Source organism: Gigantopelta aegis, chromosome 15, assembly GCF_016097555.1.
Source record: "Gigantopelta aegis isolate Gae_Host chromosome 15, Gae_host_genome, whole genome shotgun sequence".
NCBI classification, from domain to species: Eukaryota; Metazoa; Mollusca; class Gastropoda; order Neomphalida; family Peltospiridae; genus Gigantopelta; species Gigantopelta aegis.
In genome coordinates, this window is record NC_054713.1 from 22,918,275 (window position 1) to 22,938,383 (window position 20,109).

The 20,109-nt window shown below is 37.3% G+C and overlaps 2 protein-coding genes across 2 annotated transcripts in view; both read right to left on the bottom strand.

Annotated features, from left to right (window-relative positions):
- The window catches only part of LOC121390160 (serine-rich adhesin for platelets-like), a 39,325-nt gene extending 26,146 nt beyond the window's left edge, over positions 1 to 13,179 (bottom strand). Inside the window, exon 1 of the mRNA XM_041521907.1 lies at positions 12,927 to 13,179. Coding sequence (XP_041377841.1) covers positions 12,927 to 12,990 — 64 coding nt within the window. The 5' untranslated portion in view covers positions 12,991 to 13,179. The remainder of the gene's footprint in view (positions 1 to 12,926) is intronic.
- Positions 13,180 to 17,080: 3,901 nt separating this feature from the next.
- LOC121390507 lies at positions 17,081 to 19,879 on the bottom strand. The gene is made up of 3 exons (XM_041522338.1): positions 18,622 to 19,879; positions 18,210 to 18,288; positions 17,081 to 17,421 (listed from the first exon to the last, which is right to left on the bottom strand). The coding sequence occupies exons 1-3, from the start codon at positions 18,641 to 18,643 to the stop codon at positions 17,169 to 17,171; spliced, it is 354 nt and encodes a 117-aa protein (XP_041378272.1). The 5' UTR covers positions 18,644 to 19,879; the 3' UTR covers positions 17,081 to 17,168.
- Between the last annotated feature and the right edge of the window lie 230 nt (positions 19,880 to 20,109).

Consider the following 20,109-nt stretch of genomic DNA (forward strand, 5'->3'; position numbering starts at 1 on the left):
ATTGATTTTTAATCTTATCATCGGCTATTGGACGTCAAACATATGGTCATTCTGACACTGTTTTTAGAGGAAACCCGCTGTCGCCACATAGGCTACTCTTCTTTACGACAGGCAGCAAGGGATCTTTTATTTGCGCTTCCCACAGGCAGGATAGCACAAACCATGGCCTTTGTTGAACCAGTTATGGATCACTGGTCGGTGCAAGTGGTTTACACCTACCCATTGAGCCTTGCGGAGCACTCACTCAGGGTTTGGAGTCGGTATCTGGATTAAAAATCCCATGCCTCGACTGGGATCCGAACCCAGTACCTACCAGCCTGTAGACCGATGGCCTGCCACAACGCCACCGAGGCCGGTACCAAAACTGGACCAACGCAGACCGTTCTTCTTTTGTCCTCTTCTGCACAGGCACATTGAAATCTCCTTTGAGCAAACGGATGATGATATCATACACTGTTTCTTTCCGATACAGGATACAGTAGCAAGGTATGAAAGCAATATGAAATGCACCAGTGGTGTTCTTATCGTTACCACAGATCTGTAAGAATATTAAAACAGATATGCATATACATATTTAAAATGTAATCATCAATTTGGATTTAAAATAGTACATCATCACGTTATGTATGTTAATACAATACTGAATCAAATATGTTATTAACAAGTGAGAACAAAATGTATTCCTTAAAACGTTCACCTAGGGCCGATTTCTCGTCAGCGGTTACACCATGATTCTCGGTTTAAACTCAGTTCAAACTCGGCTCTTGAAAGTGAAAATTTCATTTCTCTTTGGTGAATCTCGGATCAAAATCGTCTTAAACCAAGTTAAACCTTCAAATCGGAGGTTTAAGAGTTTTATCCATGGAAATATGACCAACCAGATATTAACGATGTTGAAATTCTGCAACAAACTCGCCATATCCTTAACCTACCACATGTTTTTAGGGCAGGTTATTACAGAATGTAGCCTATATTTATTTAAATCTACGAAGATTATCATTTGTAAAATATATATATATATTTATACCAAGAATGTTTTGAAGCTATCTATGCAGAAACAATATGAAATAGTGATTTTTAAAAAACATTTAAGTGGTAATTCATAACATGTACGTGTATGGAGAGCGTGAGACCTCTTTTAAAAGAAAGGATGTACAATTACATATTTAAAACTTGACATGAATTTACAAGTGTTTTATTATTTAAAAAACTGCAGTGAACGCAGTTTAGAGAAGAGACATTCACAATAAATTCATAATATAGTTTCTGTATTTTTAACTTGACAAAATATGCTTATTTAACCTGTATTTACCTCTTCCCCGAGGAAGAGAGGGGGGGATAGGGGGCTGACTATCCATAACACTTTTATAAATAGTTGTATAGTTTAACTAGTAAAGATGTTTTCCTTGCAGGCACTGCCGGATTAACGTAGCTGATGGAGCAATTGCTACGGGCCCCGCGTTTTCGGGGGGCGGGGGTGGGGGGGCTGTGAATCGAGTCATGAATATTGTTTTCAAGGGTACCTTACGGTTATTGGACCCAGTGGTTGCAATTATTGTGTCACTATGTGGGGGTGGGGGTCGGGGTGGCGTATGTGTTATACACTACCGTTTTGTTACGGGCCCTGCAACTACTTAATCCGGCCATGCTTGTAAAGAATAAAGAATAAACAAAGTGAATTAGGGCGTTTTGTATATGTATATATAATTTTCTCTCATAAGATAAAGATGGAAATTTAAAAATAGAAAAAAAACCCATTACCACCTGCATTTCATAAATGCCATATTCTATTGTGACTCTCAATATTATGCTATCTGCCTGTTTCAATTGGCAGTTGGGCACTGGCAAATATTGATGGCCATGTTAGTCAATAATTTTCGAGTAAAACTTCCTGTTTAAACATGTTACAATTAGTTCCTTTAGGATAGTTACCTTTATCATTATTTTTTTTTAAACTGATCAAATAATAAGCGTTTAATAGTATTTTGACCACAATCTATTCAAATCACATTCATTTAAAACACTCTTTAAAATCATAACCATGAGATTTCTATTGCATTTGTATTACAATTATAAGCTGCTAATCTTAACAACAAGAGAGATAATTTAAAGACACTGCTGTTTAGAAGATTTGTCCAAAATATAACAATTGTCACTTTAATTGTTACTGTAGTAGACGTCTTTATAATAATAAACATTATATTAAACACCCGTACGACAAATAGGAGAAGGTTCTTACGACTCTGGGTGGGAGCCGGTACCGGGGTGTGAACCCAGTACCTACCGGTCTGTAGTCCGACAGCTTACCCACTGCGCTATCGAGGCCGGTCGACACTTTCTTTCTCCTGGTTGTTTCTCCTATCTGGGTTTGTAAAAATCATCTACTATATCCCGATGTTCATTAATTAAAGCAATTAACGTATTTTCCGTTCGTACACGCTGTAATAATATGTTAAACGCGTTACCATAACTGACAGAAACAAGAAACAATAAAGGGGTGCCTGAAATGTACGCACGATGGAACAGCCACGTTTAAGGGGGGGGGGGGGGGATTAATTATTTCGCACGTGAAATAGGATCTACAATGATCGATGGTTTATTATGATCTAGGTTTGAGTTTGTGTGAGCGAAAGTTTAAACCTTGTACATTTGAGCTGTCGACGACAAACCGGCCCATGAATAGCGAAACAAGCTCAGCATGTTTGTACATTTTATAGTGATAACGTTTATTAAATGAATAAATACATGTACATGTGAAACATTATTTTATTACCCAAACGGTTCCAAATATCTTGGTACATATCAAAGTGTTACGTGCCGCTAGAAGTGTTATGTCCCACCAGTGACGGCATTGGAATTAAACATGGACGCCGCTCTAATAATGATTTCCTTGTCTAAAATTTTATTAGTGGGTAATAAATAGGATATTGAACTCCTTTCCATTTCGAATCATGTCTGTGTCCCTAGAGAAATAATATTCATTGTTACTCGCTAAAGCTCGTGATAAATGAAAATTATTTCACTCGGGACATAAACTTGATACGATATGGGAGTTTGTTTAAAACCCTATAAATACGTGCCTGTGTATGTAAAGACAGACAAGAGCGAGACGCATGCGTACGTGTGTTTGCGTGCGTGTGTATGTGTGTGCATATGTATATATGTGTGTGCGTGGAAGTACAGTCGAACTTGTCTATGACGGCGGCGACACTTAAGATCGAGCGATCTCATCCACTGACCAGTGTCCATCATACGCAAGTCCGAATATTATCGGAAAACATAATATTTAACATATCTTCTCCGCTTTCCAATTAACATCTAGTCTGTCCAGTAAGCAACTTGCTTGCAAATCTTAGGTGAAGCTTTAGAAAATGATTTAAAAAAAAAAAAATCATTGAAATATTTCATAATTCAAGAGTTGACATGTTTCATCTCCAGTTCTGTTAGGAATAAATACCTCCCGTGCTTATCACATTTGATGGTCAGTCCAGTGTGAATATATTATCGACATAAGACAAGACGGTAGGCGTAATTTAAAAATGTATCCACTTGCTGATATGTGTTGAATTTGTCATTTTAACTCTTACGGTCATCTTACTGATACTATTCTGCGGCCGTCAAACACAGGTGCCTGCCTTATAGTGGAGGCGATGAAAGCAGGTTCGACTATATGGCGCCTGACATATAAACATATACCCGTACACGCATACAGGGCCGTACCCTGATCAAAATCCTATGGGGGGGCAGTACTTTTTTATAAACATATTTGTGACTAGTCCGAATTAAACATCGAGAGTGTATGCTATTTTCTGCAACAAAAAAATAATAATCTGAGAATATCGGGGGGGGGGGGGGGAAGGAGGGGGGCAAGTGCCCCCACCCTGCCCCCCGGAGGGTACAGCCCTGGCATGTACATACATATTCGTTTATACATATACTTATGCAAATGCATCTGTCAGTCCGCCAGTCTCTACATCCGTAATATTATAACTTAGACATTTCTATCCAGCTACCTAACAACCATATACCATCTTTATTATTATTATTTTATTGATTTTTTTACATTACCGAACTATATTTGTCACGCACTATCGATCGATCGCGCTGCGCATTCAATAGATCCGTCGTGTAATTGTTTGGTATAATTAGATAGGAAACACGCTGCCGCCACTTCATGGGTTGCTCTTTTCTATTAACAGCAAGGGATCTTTTATATGCACCATCCCAAAGGCAGTGTCGTACATACCATGGTCTTTTTAGCGATGGGTTGATCCATCGAAATCGCAGATCCATCGATAGCGTGTGATCATTGCATAGTATTTATTTATTTAAAAAAAAAAATTAACGACGCACTCAACACATTTTAAATACGGTTATATCGGCGTCGCACGTATGGTTACATCGAGAAAACCCCCAGTGGCTAGCTGATGGGGATCGATCCTAGACATACCACGCATCAGGCGGGCACTACAGTATACCACTGGGCTATGCTGCCAGCTCATTGCATAGATTAATTTAATGTTATCTGCGAAATTAAATATATTTTTTTAAAAGACTTAGAACTAAAATGCATGAAAATAGTATAATTTGAAATAAATAAAGACATAAAATAAATAAATAAATAAGTGAATGCGGGAGGGAGGGAGGGAGGGAGGGAGGGAGGGAGTAAGTAAATAAATAAATGTTTGTAGAAAAAAAAAACTTTACCTTAGACAATCCTGAAACACCTCTTCTCTGTTTGATTGCTTCTGTCATCTGAACTACACCCAGTCTTGAAAAACAAAACGCGTTTGATGTCAACCGCTACCCCTCCCCCACCCCCACCCCTACCCCCCAACCCAACCCCCCCACCCCCCCCCCCCCCCCCCGACTCCAACCAAGTTAACATGTTTACAATGACGACGAATCCTAAAACAAATGAAAAGAAATAATCAAGTACAAAGAAATTAGGTTTCAATATTTTTGTCTTTCATCCTGGTGTGCTCGCGTTTTCAAAAGAAACCGTCCTTCAATCAACATGTTCAGAAAGGAACATCAAAATATTATGTTTTCAACTTGCCGCTTTAGCGGCTACTTTATCAAAGGATCTGAAAAAAGAAAATTGATGTGTAATCTATAGTACGAATAAACAACATTTAGTTAAAAGTAAACTGATGCAAATTAAGGAGAATTCAAGGGCTGGGGTAGAAAAATGTGCAGCTTACATAGGATCCAAATTTTCATCCATACGGAGAGTATAATCAATGCACGACAAAATAATCATCTCCTGTTTTAAATGTATATGTGTTTCAATTCAATTATTTTATTGCTTTAAGCTGTAAGCTTATCAGCACAGCATATATACACAGTATGTATAAACGCACAAGAGAATTCAATTATTATATTCATCAATTACACGCTTTTGGTTTTCATGTTAGGTAATAATACAAGGAAATATATAAACTAAATGTTACCTACATGCATAAAAGTATTACATTCACAAACAGTATTAAAGAAAAGTGACAACTAGTATGCTTTTAGACAAGAGAGTGCCTTAACTTATAATTTTTATGCCAAACTAATATACTTATCAATATTAATTAAATCTTTAATGTATGCTTCTTTAACATCACAAAGTATTTTAATCAGCTGTTGCTGTTCCAATAATTATGATACAGACTACCCACACAAGCTACTATTTTTGATACACAGCTGTAGAACATACTTGATTCTTCATACCCCAACCGAATAGCACTGGTTGGAACAAGAAAATAATGTATATTTAGGGGATTAGCGTTAGAAATTGGCGAACCATCGACCATCGAAATAAATCTAAACACAAAGTTTAATATTATTTCACTTTGTATATATTAAACAAAGGCCTATACCTATGTTGTAATCTGACGTTGTAAGCCTTTATTACAGAATGGGCATTTTTTTTATTACAAAATGGGTACTTATTTATTATTACAAAATGGGTCCGATTTTATTACAAAATGGGTACCTACGTTTATTACAGAATGGGTCTTTTTTTATTACAAAATGGGTACATATTACAAAATGGGTCGTTTTTTATTACAAAATGGGTACATATTACAAAATGGGTCTTTTTTTATTACAAAATGGGTACATATTACAAAATGGGTCGTTTTTTATTACAAAATGGGTACATATTACAAAATGGGTCGTTTATTACAAAATGGGCCTCAACACATGGTCCATCCCGCTTACGTGTTTGAAACAGTGTGTATGTATGTATGTATTTATGTATGTGTGTGTATGTATGTATGTGTGTGTGTGTATGTATGTATGTATGTATGTATGTATGTATGTATGTATATGTGCATGCATTGAAGAATGAATCAACAATTCTTTGTTACAATTCAAGTCACTTAGTTTATTACAATTCAGGGCAGTTTTCATTACAATTCAAGTCAGTATTACAATTCAGGGCAGTTTTTGTTACAATTCAAGGCAGGTATTGCAATTCAGGTAATTTATTACAATTTAGGGCACTACAAAAATGTACTCTTGTGTCGTTTTGTAATAAACTGAAATAATTCCGTTTGTTTGTTAGAACTGATAAAAGTTGGAATGGGAATTTATTTTCCATGTCCTTTTGAGCATTGACAGCGATTTTGAGATGTTAATAAGTAACATAACATATGGAAAATATAGTTTATTACAAAACGACACTTTAGCGCTATTGCTCCCAAAACACCCTTAACGCACTTACAACAATATGGGTAATTTTCCAAGTCTGTGGATCGACAAACTAATGAAAAAATATGCCAAATTTGGTCTGGTGGTACATATTTCGGCCCCAAGATTAAGTTAGAGTAGATTAGAATTAAATTTAATTTTTTTTAATTTTTTTTTTTATTTTTTATTACGACACTTTATTACAAAACGACACGCAACAGCCGTTCCTTATGACATAACCCACGGTGATATTATAGGTAGTACTAAACCAAATAACTTCCGGCTGGGTCAAAGTTCGAGGTGCACCCAACTTTTGATAGAGAAGTGAACACCACAAGTCCTGTGATTGGTTATAAATGTGAGTGTGTTGATTGTAAAAAATAATAGTTTCATCTGGGTAAAAAAAAAGTGCCATTTTATTTCATCTAGTACCAATGTGTCAAGTAGCCTTGTGCTTGAAACATGTATGGGGTACCTGTAAAAAAAAGTACTCGAATTTTGTGCGAAACTAGGGTAGTCATAGACGCTACCCGTTATCTCAGAAACGAGCAGCTTGACCCCCATTTTTTTCTGATTCACTTTAAGTGTAAGGGGTGGTAGTATTTATATCCGTGGCGTTTATGTCGGTTGATACGTTGAAGGTAGGAGTTTTAGCCACATATGTTACTATTGTCGTCTATGGGATTTGATTTGGTAGTATACACCCTATAGCACATATTCAGTGCATAATAAAAAATATTATGATTTTGTCATTTTATTTAATTAAACTATACTGGTTGATTAATTAGCCATCACTCGATCATGCAAGTTCACAATGACCTTGACCTTGACAATAATCTCTGTACATGGCTCTGAATGGAGTTTGAATCAAAGTTAGCACTGAAGAAAAGTTGGTTTTGGCCTATAATTCATACTGTAAAGATTTCAATAATTTCTTTTTACATGGTATTTGACTTGCCATATACAACTGCTCTTAAATATGGTATTATATATAGGCAACCTGAACTAAGATTTTAATAGCAATTTATTTTTATATTAAAAATAGCATGTGCCAATAGTGGGTTAATGTCTTTAGTTTCCATTAACATTGTTAATTTTTTATGTATGAAATTCTGAAAACTCAAATTTGTAAAGAAGTTGATTTTTATTGTCATTTTGACATATTTATAGGGTGCTAAGTTATATTTTAGACAAATTTGTAGTTTTATGCAAACTTTTAAGTAAATTTGAAGAAAAACTTTACCAAAAACATAATTAAATTTGTTGTCACTATTGTGCCTTCTGTTCTTATTTGTACATAACAATAAGGTTGTTAAACATATCCTTAGATCTCCCGATCATTTTTTTTTCTTAATAATCACTTAGTTAGCTCTCATGAAAAGCATTTTGAGTTTATACTAGATTCAGAACCAATTTTTTCAGATTTGATTATCTGCCTTGGATTAAGTTGATAATTTATTTTATTGTTAAAGCTGTATTACCTAATGTTACTAGCTAAATAAAATGCTGGATTACAGATTGTAGGAATACATCTAATGTACATATTGTATTCATCCGGATTAGAAAATAATGCAAGAAAATAGATGTTCGGGTAATTTTGTCATTTAAAAATAGTTTTTTTTCAGTAATTAATCAAAAATAAATGTGTTAAAGCTGCATGATTATTCCAGATATCACAACTATTAAAACCTCCAACTACAGTAGGCTATAAATAAAATATAGTCAGGAATATTGGTGGCTGCCAATAGTTTTGATGGTTCGTTATGAAAATCAGCATGGTCGATGGATTTGAATTTCCCACACCTGGTAACTTGAAGACACCCACACCCAGCATACAGGATTTCCTCCCAACACTAATGTTCAGGACATTAAGTCATTACTTCATACAGGTACAGTCATGTTTGTGTTTCCTTCCTCAGACAGTGTATTTTTTTAATACTGATATTTCTTTGATATGCCTGTTAAGGTCTTCATAATCTAGGGGTCAATCAAGTGCATGTGTTTTAATAGAATTCTTTAAAGGGTAGAGGTACTCTGACTATCTTTGTTGTCTCTACATATATACCTGAGTACACACATCCAACTGAAAGTAAATATCTTCAGGAGTTTTATTTTAAAACATTTTGTTGTTTAATATGACATATTGCATTTGTACAAAACTATATGCAATATATATGCTTTTTTAGGTGTACATTATATTAGGTTCCACTGTAGAAACAACAGTTTCAGTGAGGTTGTCAGTTTATGTCAGAATACACCAGATCCTGGTTGTCATAAAGACACATAGCTGGACACTTTTTGAAAAATGTATGTTATCAGTATAGGTAGTACTAAACCAAATAACTTCCGGCTGGGTCAAAGTTCGAGGTGCACCCAACTTTTGATAGAGAAGTGAACACCACAAGTCCTGTGATTGGTTATAAATGTGAGTGTGTTGATTGTAAAAAAATAATAGTTTCATCTGGGTAAAAAAAAAAAGTGCAATTTTATTTCATCTAGTACCAATGTGTCAAGTAGCCTTGTGCTTGAAACATGTATGGGGTACCTGTGAAAAAAAGTACTCGAATTTTGTGCGAAACTAGGGTAGTCATAGACGCTACCCGTTATCTCAGAAACGAGCAGCTTGACCCCCATTTTTTTCTGATTCACTTTAAGTGTAAGGGGTGGTAGTATTTATATCCGTGGCGTTTATGTCGGTTGATACGTTGAAGGTAGGAGTTTTAGCCACATATGTTACTATTGTCGTCTATGGGATTTGATTTGGTAGTATACACCCTCAATACACATATTAATCTAACACCCTGTTCGCAGTCTGTTAACTCGTGCAAAACTGTACGGTAATCTCGACGTTCCAGCTGAACAGACTTGTGGGTTAGTCATATACTGGCGAAATAAATGGGAGATCAGGACATTCATATCGGGGGCGGGGAGTATAGGATATCTTCTCGGGAGGGAGTGTAACACTTAAAAAGGTAACCTACAGTACTTAGTCAAAAGTACACGAACAAGGTTATACTGTTTTCAGTTGCTAAACAATGGATTTTACGGGGGAACTTCAAAGCTCGGAGATGGGGGCATGGGCACCTGTGCGCCCTCGCCCTAGCGCCGCGCCTGCATGGTTTGCTTTATGACGTCAGTATATTAAAAGCTAGTTTATAAAGGCAGCCCGGCAATTATTATCCTGTTCAAAGGCTAATATATTGTCTATTGGGAAGTACATATTAAAGACCCGTGGCTTCCTTTTTAAAAGACTGTGTGGCGGCAGAGTAATTCCTGTCTCTTCTTCCACCATCCTTCTCTCTCTCTCTCTCTCTCTCTCTCTCTCTCTCTCTCTCTCTCTCTCTCTCTCTCTCTCTCTCTCTCTCTCTCTCTCTCTCTCTCTCTCTCTCTCAGCTCTTATTCTGGGCATCCTCGGCCACGTCTAACCTATAAAATAATGTGTTCACAAAGAGATGAAAAAATACGACGAGTTCTGATCGCGAGTAGTCTCACCCCACGGCAACGACCTGGTTTCTTTCAATGAACAGCTACAACTCCCTGCTTGAACTTCACTAATATTTATTCAAATTTAGGCGTCTGTTTTTTTACATTGGTCTAATGGCCAAAAATGAAATAATTGTTTTAAAGAAAAGAAAACAAACAGGTTCTCTTGTGTTTTTCGAAGTAATTGTATGGGATTTTAAAATCACTTTTCAACATATACAACGTATATATACTCTTCAAAAGAAGAAACGCAAAACCACATTGTCGTAACATTTGGAGAATTGATTTAATTATTGAATGGTGAGTCCGATAATTACCAAATGTTGCAGGATTGGACACACCACCAAGGTCAAGGTCATCTGGAGTCAATACCGGGTGTGGCCTCCGCGTGTGTTGACAACTGCCTGGCACCGCCTGCCCATTGAAGCAACCAGAGTACGGATGACGTCCCGGGGGATGGTGGCCCACTCGGCCTGCAAGGCTGCTGCCAGCTCGGGCAGGGTCTGGGGCTGTGGTTGTCGCTGTCGTCCCATAGATGCTCAATTGGGTTCAAATCCGGTGATATCGATGGCCAAGGAAGGACATTAATGTTGTTGTTCTGTAGGAAAGCCGTTGTGAGACGTGCTGTGTGAGGCCTGGCGTTGTCATGTTGGAACACTGCGTTGGCGTTGGCCATAACTGGAACGATGTGTGGCCGGAGGATCTGGTCAATGTAGCCCTGTGCATTCAGGTTGCCCTGCACGTGGACCAGGTCAGTTCTGCCAGTGTGTGAGATGGCTGACCACACCATGACACTACCCCCGCCGAATCTGTCCACTTCCTGCAAGCAGTTTGCCGCATAACGTTCACCACGACGCCTATACACGCGACATCTTCCATCATGACGTCGGAGCAGAAATCGGGACTCGTCACTGAAACCACACCTGTCTCCATCGCAGTTGAGGCCATTGTCGATGAATCTGGCACCACTGCAGTCGGAGTCGACGGTGTTGTGGTGTTAAGATGACACCTCGAACTGGACGTCTGGCACGAATTCCTACCTCACGTAGGCGGTTCCGCACGGTCTGGTCGGATATCCTGCGCAACCTGGTATTGCTGCGGCTGTGGAGGTGGCAGTAGTCAATCGTTCCCGAAGGTGGCGTACCCGGATGTAGCGGTCCTGCCCGGGGGTAGTGACCCGTGGTCGACCGGATCTAGGGAGGTCACGTGTTGATCCATGTTGCTGGTAACGGTCCCACAGTCTGGAGATGGTGCTTGGGGACACATGGAATGCCCTGGCAACGGCCGTTCTGGATTCGCCTGCGTCTAGTCGGCCGATGGCATGGTTTCTCTGCGGTTCACTGAGACGTGGCATGTCCTGGATTGTCAACTGTCGGCCAGATACAGAGGCCAGGCAAGCGAACACCCTGCACTTTTATACTGTCGGTGTTCATGTTGCACGTGCAGACAACGCACGTGCAGTGGTGACATGGTTTGCACGTGGCTGTGTTTTTGCGAATATTCACATTTTGGAATTTTATTGTACAGTAGCTGCGTTTTATCGAATGTAACCGTGGGAATGTGTTTGGGACATGCAATGACCTTATATTCACAAAGCATGAACCGGTAGGAAACATAAAATCGGAGTTATAACCCATTTGTACCCTTTTGCGTTTCTTTTTTTGAAGAGTATAGTATATTTGTGATTTGAGTTGACAAAAGTATTTTGAGATAATGTGTATCTATTTATGTCAAAATTTGAAATAAACATGTACACACACGCTTACGTTAATATAGAGAAAAAATCGATACCCACTTCTTGCTTCGAGATAGCGACGTGTTCGAGAAAATGAAGTTTGAAATAGAGAAAGTTTACTGTATATTCGAGGGATAATCAGAAGAATATAATTTTCAGCCTAACTAGGTAATATAATAATAGAATAGAATAGAATAGAATAGAATAGAATACATGTTTAACGACACCCTAGCACGAAAACTACATCGACTATTGGGTGTCAGACTGTGGTAAATGCAAATGATAACATACTAAGGGCATGAAGATGGTCAACTCCTTTTTTGTCACCCCTCGTATATACATGTTATGTTATAACATAAAATATCACGACACCATGATGATATAGGAAGGCGGGATCTAGCTTATTGAAAAGGGCGCTCGCCTGAGGTGCTCGAGCCATAGGATCAAGGGGGTAGGATTTAGCTCAGTGCTCGCTTGAGGTGCTTGCGTCGCTGGATCGAACCACCTCGGTGGATCCATTCAACTGACTGGGGTTTTTTCTCATTCCAACCAGTGCACCACAACTGATCGAAGCCGTGGTGTGTGCTTTCCTGTCTGTGGGAAAGTGCATATAAAATATCCCATGCTGCCTTAAGAAAAATATAACGGGTTTCCTCTGATGACTACGTGTCAGAATTATAAAATGTTTGACATCCAGTAGCCGATGATTAATTACTTAATGTGCTCCAGTAGTGTTGTTAAACAAAACAAACTTCGTAGGATCAATATACACATCAGGCAGAATTCTATTTTACCCTTTCTGTCTGTCTGTCTGCTCTATCCCTCTCTCCTCAAAATCCAATCCACCCAAACCCCACCACTCTCTCTCTCTAACAAAAAAAAAAAAAACAGACCAAAAAGAAAAACACAAAACCTCTCTCTCTCTCTCTCTCTCTCTCTCTCTCTCTCTCTCTGATATAATTTTATATTCTTTTCATTCGTATTTACATAAACACAAATTTAGAATAGATATAATAAATACACGAACCTTGACATGAATGAGTTAGAATGCTGGTAAACACAAGTATCTGCCAAATCGTATAGGACTCCATAATTAATCATAGAAAATGATGTTATCGTCGTTTATATCAACTAACTGTCAATCACAGTTGACGTCTTCTCAATAATTTTACACGTGTAGACTGACGAACTGCAAACAAGTTGGTATACCCAGTTCTTAAAGCTGAACTAGGAAGTATATTCTAACGTAAAATGTCGGGTACTGTATCCTGTGTGTTCAGCGTACAAGAATGAAGACCTGCTAGGCAGGTTCAGTTTGGTTTAAAATTAGTCAAACTGTAGAATACATTAACAAAGTCACTTTTGAAATCGTTACGCTTGGCAGGAACAAAGGTGAAGGGTGATATGATATATACCAGCGGTTTGCGATATAGTGGGGAATAGAAAAGTAATAGTGATGTGCCACAGATTCCTTTTATTTCCTTCAAAGTGGATTACAATTATGTAAAACAGCATTGTCTGAGCTAAGATACAGTCCTCCGTGCACTACCCTCAGATCATATATGTAGATATATATATACTATCTATGAATAGCGAGAAAAACCTGTATGTCAGTGGGGAATCCAGAAAATCCATTGGCGGGGGAAATGACATATAGCCGAAGGGATCCTTTGGATTCTCCAATGTAAAAAATAAAAATAAATACATTAAAAATATAACTGTCGCAATGTTTAGGGGGCGGGCCCTGAAAAGGCACCTGAAACAATTCATATATATTCTCAAGGATGTCTTCAGCAATTTGTGCAGGGGAGGAGCCAAATCATGCTGGCATATAATAAAGTATAGCTATTGTCAGGCATATGCGGACATGGCGAAAGAAAGTGAGCATCTGTGGGCGGGGGCTGACTGATTGAGATCGACGGCACAAAATACCCGATTTTCTAGTAGGGTTCGGAGGCATGTTCCCCTGAAATGGAAATTCCTGTATTCTACAAATAAAATGCTTCATTACAAATGCTGATAAATGCAGCACTGCTTGAGCTCATGTATGTTATCTACAAGTAATAGCGATATAAGAGAGTATTTTATTTCGCTAATAACATTAGGCCTGCATACACATTTGTAATTGAAGGTGGAGGGGCCAGCTCCTCCCCATTTACAAGGCGATCTTTTGTTTTACTCCGACAGTTCATGTAGCTGATAATATTCTATGTTTGTAGAAATTGTCTTAATATGACTAAAATTGTTTGCATACATTCTAAATTGTTTTATAACATTTATAAGTATATGTGTGAATATATATGGGCCATTTTCCCAGACCGTGTCACTTTGCATAGTAGTACATTAGTACAAATAATGTTTCTAAAATATAATGGGTTATTGTCATATATTCTCTCTGAGGCTAGGTGAATGTGTTTCAAGTTCAAACAGCGATCTTTACAAAGGATTTTATTATTTTATTATTTGTATCAACTTTTTGCGGAATGGAGTCATATAGTTAAAGTTCAAATTTGTTTTGTTTAACGACACCACAATAGCACATTGATTTTTTAATCATCGGCTATCGGATGTCAAACATTTGGAAATTTTTACATATAGTCTTAAAGAAAAAACCTGCTACATTTTCCCATTAGTAGCAAGGGATCTTTTATATCCACCGTCCCACAGACACATAGCACGACCTTTGATATACCATTCATGGTGCATTGACTAGAACGAGAAATAGCCCAAAATAGGCCCACCGACGAGGATCGATCCCAAACCGACCGCACATTGAGCGGGCGCTTTACTACTGGCCGGGTTACGTCCCGCCCCGGTCTGATAGTTGGTCAACACCGTAAAATATAGTGAGTAAATACCGTAAAATATAGTGAGTAAATACCGTAAAATATAGTTAGTCATCGAAAATGGATAAATAACACGTGAATAATTAAATGAACCAGAATTCTACAAAACAATTTAATCGAGTTACAAAGAAATGCTGCAGATGCATAGTGAACGTGGACTTTTGTTGCGATTTTCTATCGTGTTGTTTGACACATTCTCTCGCTTGGGCTGACTGGTGTCCTGGGTAAGATTTTGTTGTATAGTGTCTCTTTGAATTACTCCAAAGGCCCAAGCTGTATGAATGTATGCATATCCTTACATGATGATCAATGTTCTGGAATTTTCAGTAAAATATGGAATTGATGCCAAATATGCCGAATTAAAAAAAATATATATATTTTAAGCAATTGTTTCTCATTATATTCTATATTAAAAAAGTAAATATGTTTGTTTTTCATTTTAAAGGGACATTCCTGAGTTTGTTGCAATTTTAAAGATGCTATCGATTAACAGAGACTTTTTAACGATTGCAATTACATACCAAATATGTTTTTCTGCACAAAATATTAGTGGGTGTATATTAAACGTGTTTCTGATCGTTCTAATATTTGTACTAGGTTAAATTTCATTTTATTTCCTACAAAACAAATCCACTTTGAGCTTCTTACAAATATTAGGACGACCAGAAACACATTGAATATACAGACACTAATATTCTAAACAAGAAACTATATTTAATATGTAACTCTAATCGTAGAACTATTTTATTAGTCGGAAACATCTTACAATGCAGCAAACTCAGGAATGTCCCTTCAACGGAAAGTCGGTATTGTCTACTGAGTCATGTACCATTACTCAGGAACTCACATTTTGCACATGAATTCTTGGAACGAACGAGTATACTTTAAGACTCCTCAAACGGTTAAGAAGAGGATTTTCTTTAAGTTTCTATTATTTTTATCAGATTTTTTTTTTTAGGGGACTTCCCCCTTGCACCCACCCCCACCCAATCCACCCACCCACCTCCGCTAGCTACGGCCCAGGATCCAACCACTGTTCCAGATTATATTATTTTCTAACTTTCTTATGAGTCAGCTGTTAGTAACAGTTTTTAGACAAATCTCACTAACGTGTCAGACATCACAGTGGCTTGGCTATGTACGACCCGGTAGTTACAAGACACTAAGTATACTGGTATTGTGACTTGCATAGAGTTAGGCCTACGCTTGAGTAGCAGTGTGTACACCCGCAATGATACATGCTGACGTCTATACAAATAAATTGTAAGGAGTCCAAAACAGGAAGTATTCTATCTAACAAAATTAATATCTTGCTTACGCGTGTATTCAAAGTCTTATGGTACGCAAACTTGATTATCAAGAAAATGTGTGAGTTGAAAGATTTTGTGTCAAAGCTGGATAATGGGGTACATTATGAATTTCAACACTGAAGTCTATAGTCCAAATACTCTGATGGTAAGAGAGCTAGACGAATATTTGGACCGTTAACACGCTTCTCTAACCGTCAGGAAGGAAGGACATGTTTTATTTAACGATACGCTCCAAACCCTGAGTGAGTGCTCCAATGGGTAGGTTTACTTTACAGGATCCATAATGGTTCAAGTCGGCCGTATGGTGAAAGACCACGCAGATAATCGGAGAGAGCCCAAAGTGGCGACAGTGGGTTTTCTCGCAACTCTCATGGGCTACTCTTTTCGATTAGCAGCAATGGGATGCGTCGTTATATGCACCATCCCACTGACGGTAAGAGAGTAGATACCACGTCTTTTGTTATCACGCTCCCTAACCGCACTGGCTGCCTAAAGAGAAATGGTGCCAGGTTTGGTGTTAAATACCTTTACATCGATCATGTTCGAGTTCCTTGATAAAGATATTTTCACATATTAATCACTAACACACTACAGGAAGAAACCCGATAGCACCCCCTTTCAATAATGTCCCGGTTAACTGCATAGCTTTATGTCGTTGCATTTCGTGGACTATATTTTGCCGGTAATGATTAAATGAGTTTGTAGGTGAAGTGTTTATAAATGTTCTTGAATAAACAAACCGTAGCTTACTAAATTAATGTTTTGTTACAGTAATTACATTTGCAAGAAGAATAATTATTCTCCGTTGTGAGGTGTAGATAATACAATTCCAACCCTAGCATGAAATAGCAGAAAAAAATACCTTTATACTTATTTATACCTGAGTCTACTATTGATATAACATTTTGGACTAAAGCTTTGGAATGGGAAAAAAAACTACCAATGAGTTCATCTTTGATAACTAAGCACCCAAGTCATCACTAAACTGGTTCTCAACTCAGTGTAAATAATAAAGACAAATAGTATCTGCTTTAATAAATTTATTTTCCTTTCTTCAGTATCTACTGCCGTGTATCATAAATGTTTGATTCAGTCGTTTTTCACAGTATTGTACTAAACGTGATCTGACGTCTGTGTTGGTTCAGTGACGTGGAGGTACACGTGGTCTTCATCAACACTCGACGGCGTATTAACATACTGTACAGTGTTGTGTTGTAGATGTTCGTAAGGGTTGCCATCAGTATAAGGGTTAACATTGTTACTGTTAAAAGGGTTAACATTGACGACATCGTTATTAGGGTTAGAGTCCCTGTTGACATAATCTCCATCGTCATCGGTGTTTTGCTTGTCTGGTGTTCGTTTTACCCTGCAAATAATAATAATAGTAAATACTCAAATGTTACCATCACATCATCACCATCATTAGTATCATCATCACGATTAAAGCATTCTTAGACGTAAGGCAGTATGGAGTAGTATGGCTCGTAGAGATAACTTTTTTCGATTACCTGCTAGACAACCAGGGAACCAATCGATCTCCCGAAGCTTTAGCGAACAACTGGTATTAATATGTTAATTCTTAATGCTTTATGTTTATAGCAATCAAAACATATTTAAAAGATATATTTAAAATCAGTTACCTTTGTTAAAAGATATAAACAAATTCTCCTAAAATTTTGTTCCGACGATTCATCAGTCCGGTCTCCTCATATATTCACGTTTGTTAGTGCCCCCCCCCCCCCCCCCCAAAAAAAAAACCCCCACCAAAAAAACACACAAAACAAACAACAACAAACAAACAACAAAAACAAACAAACAAACACAAAATCACCATAAAAACCAAACCAGCCTCTGGTGAAAAGGCGTCGTTGGTTCCTTGTTAGTAAGGTAGGGAAATATACAGCCATGTAGTAGACGCACGGAAAGTCTAGTTATGTTCATATGAGCGTTATGGGATGCGTACGACACAGTGATAAACTGAATTTCGAGGTGGGTGTAGTAGGGCTAAATAAAGTAGCTTGTTTACTTTCTTCTCTGTATTCTGCAAACTCCTGCCAATCATTGACACTCAAGTTCTATGCATAAATAGTATTTATATAAAAAAATATTTAATACGAAAATTCAGTCTGCAATCTAGGAGCGATTGTTAGTTACCTTATACAAATGATAATCACAACAGCCACTACAGCGACTATAAGAACTGCACCAGTGACACCACCTACTGCAGCTGCAACTACAAAAGGAACACGCTTAGTCATTATCAAGTCGGTAATATGGTTAATTATGAAACTAAGGAAGGAAATGTTTTATTTAACGACAATTATGAAACGAATGCATACATATATAGAGAGGTTATGCAAATAATAATAATAATAATAATAATAATAATAATCTAACAATAACAATAATCTTAAATAAAGGAATTCATTAATTAATTTAATTTAATTTAATTTAATTTAATTTAACTGAACTGAACTGAACTGAACTGGATTTAATTTAATTTAATTTAATTTAATAAATAAACTTATCATGCAACCATGTTTCCTACTGACCTGATAACCCCTACCTGATAATTCGAAAGGAACCATGTCACTAGGAAATGAGTTGTGCGCATGACGAATGATTGCTCAATTTTCAGGTAGATCGTTTTCTCATTTTTCAAACATCCATATACAACAATAATTGTTGAACTGCATAAATAAATATAACATTTATACTTCCTGTAACATCAAATTACCTCTTATTGTTAATTCTCCATTAATCGCTCCCATTCGGAACTAGCCAGCAGTTTTAATTAAACATTTTGAAACAAAAAAGCAAGAAGCTTCCTGCAAATACTGTTCACATTGGAACAGCGTCTGACGTCACAGTCACTAGCAACCAGTGATGTAGATCTTCTCCAGGTTACACATAAACTTGAGTTTATTTTCACAGAAAAAGGTACAAACATTGTAATGTTGTGACACAATAGACTTTGATATATAATAAAGGTATTTTATTTAAAATTTGGAAACATAACGTTTGGGCTGGCTATGCCATTCGTAAGATGGTTGCTGTTGTCCGACTTCTGATAGTAGTTTCTACACGATAACACTAATCGTTTCTATACCGTTTTTGACTGAAACATATTACAAAAATATAACTTGAAAAGGGTTGCATGATAAAACCAAATATCACGTTACTACGTTTTGATATCGTGGTTATTGGCTCGGTTCGATAACGGTGTAAAAGGCTCGCTCTAGCTCCCCTGTTACACCGTTATCTAAACCTCGCCAAATAACCACGATATCAAAACGTAGTAACCTGATAGTCTATATATATATATCAGAATACAAATATAATAAATGAGTGTACCCTGTACACATATACATTCTGTACTCTTCATAAGTACTGTATTTTAAATAATGTGTCTTACGGTAATAGCTTAATTCAGCATACCAAATATATAGAAGTAAATCCATTCATAAATATATCACCAAGACGAATGTAAATTGATTATTCCACGATTATCGTTGACGGTACTACTTTACTTTGTCTTTTTCTTTTTTTTGTAGGTTTGTATAGTTACAATGTACATAGTTTTATCAATGTTGTTTGGTTTGCCCGGCTGGCCTGTAGCCTATAAATGATACGATCAAAACAGAACTAATAACAATGGTTTATTAGTATGATATTGTATATCCTTTTCACTGTCTATTTGTTTCTTTATGGTTTTATATCTACTTTGTTTTATCTCTTTTGATACATTTATAATGCAGTCTTTATTGCTAGGTTTTGTAATGTCTTTATTGTTACGTTTGCTTGCTTCGTTGGCCATTTGTTTTGAGGAATGTTAATATTACCAGGTGAGTCTTGTGGCGGGTTTGTCCTCTCTGTGATAAAAGTTGATATTGACTCTGACGAGACCAGTACAGACCTTGATACTGACTCTGATGACGAGCCAGATGTAGATGGTATGTTTCCCTGTGATGTGGGACTCGCTGGGCTGTTAGTTGATGTGTTACCTGCGCTGATGGTCGGGGTGTTGGTCGACGTCGAGGATGAACTGGTAGTT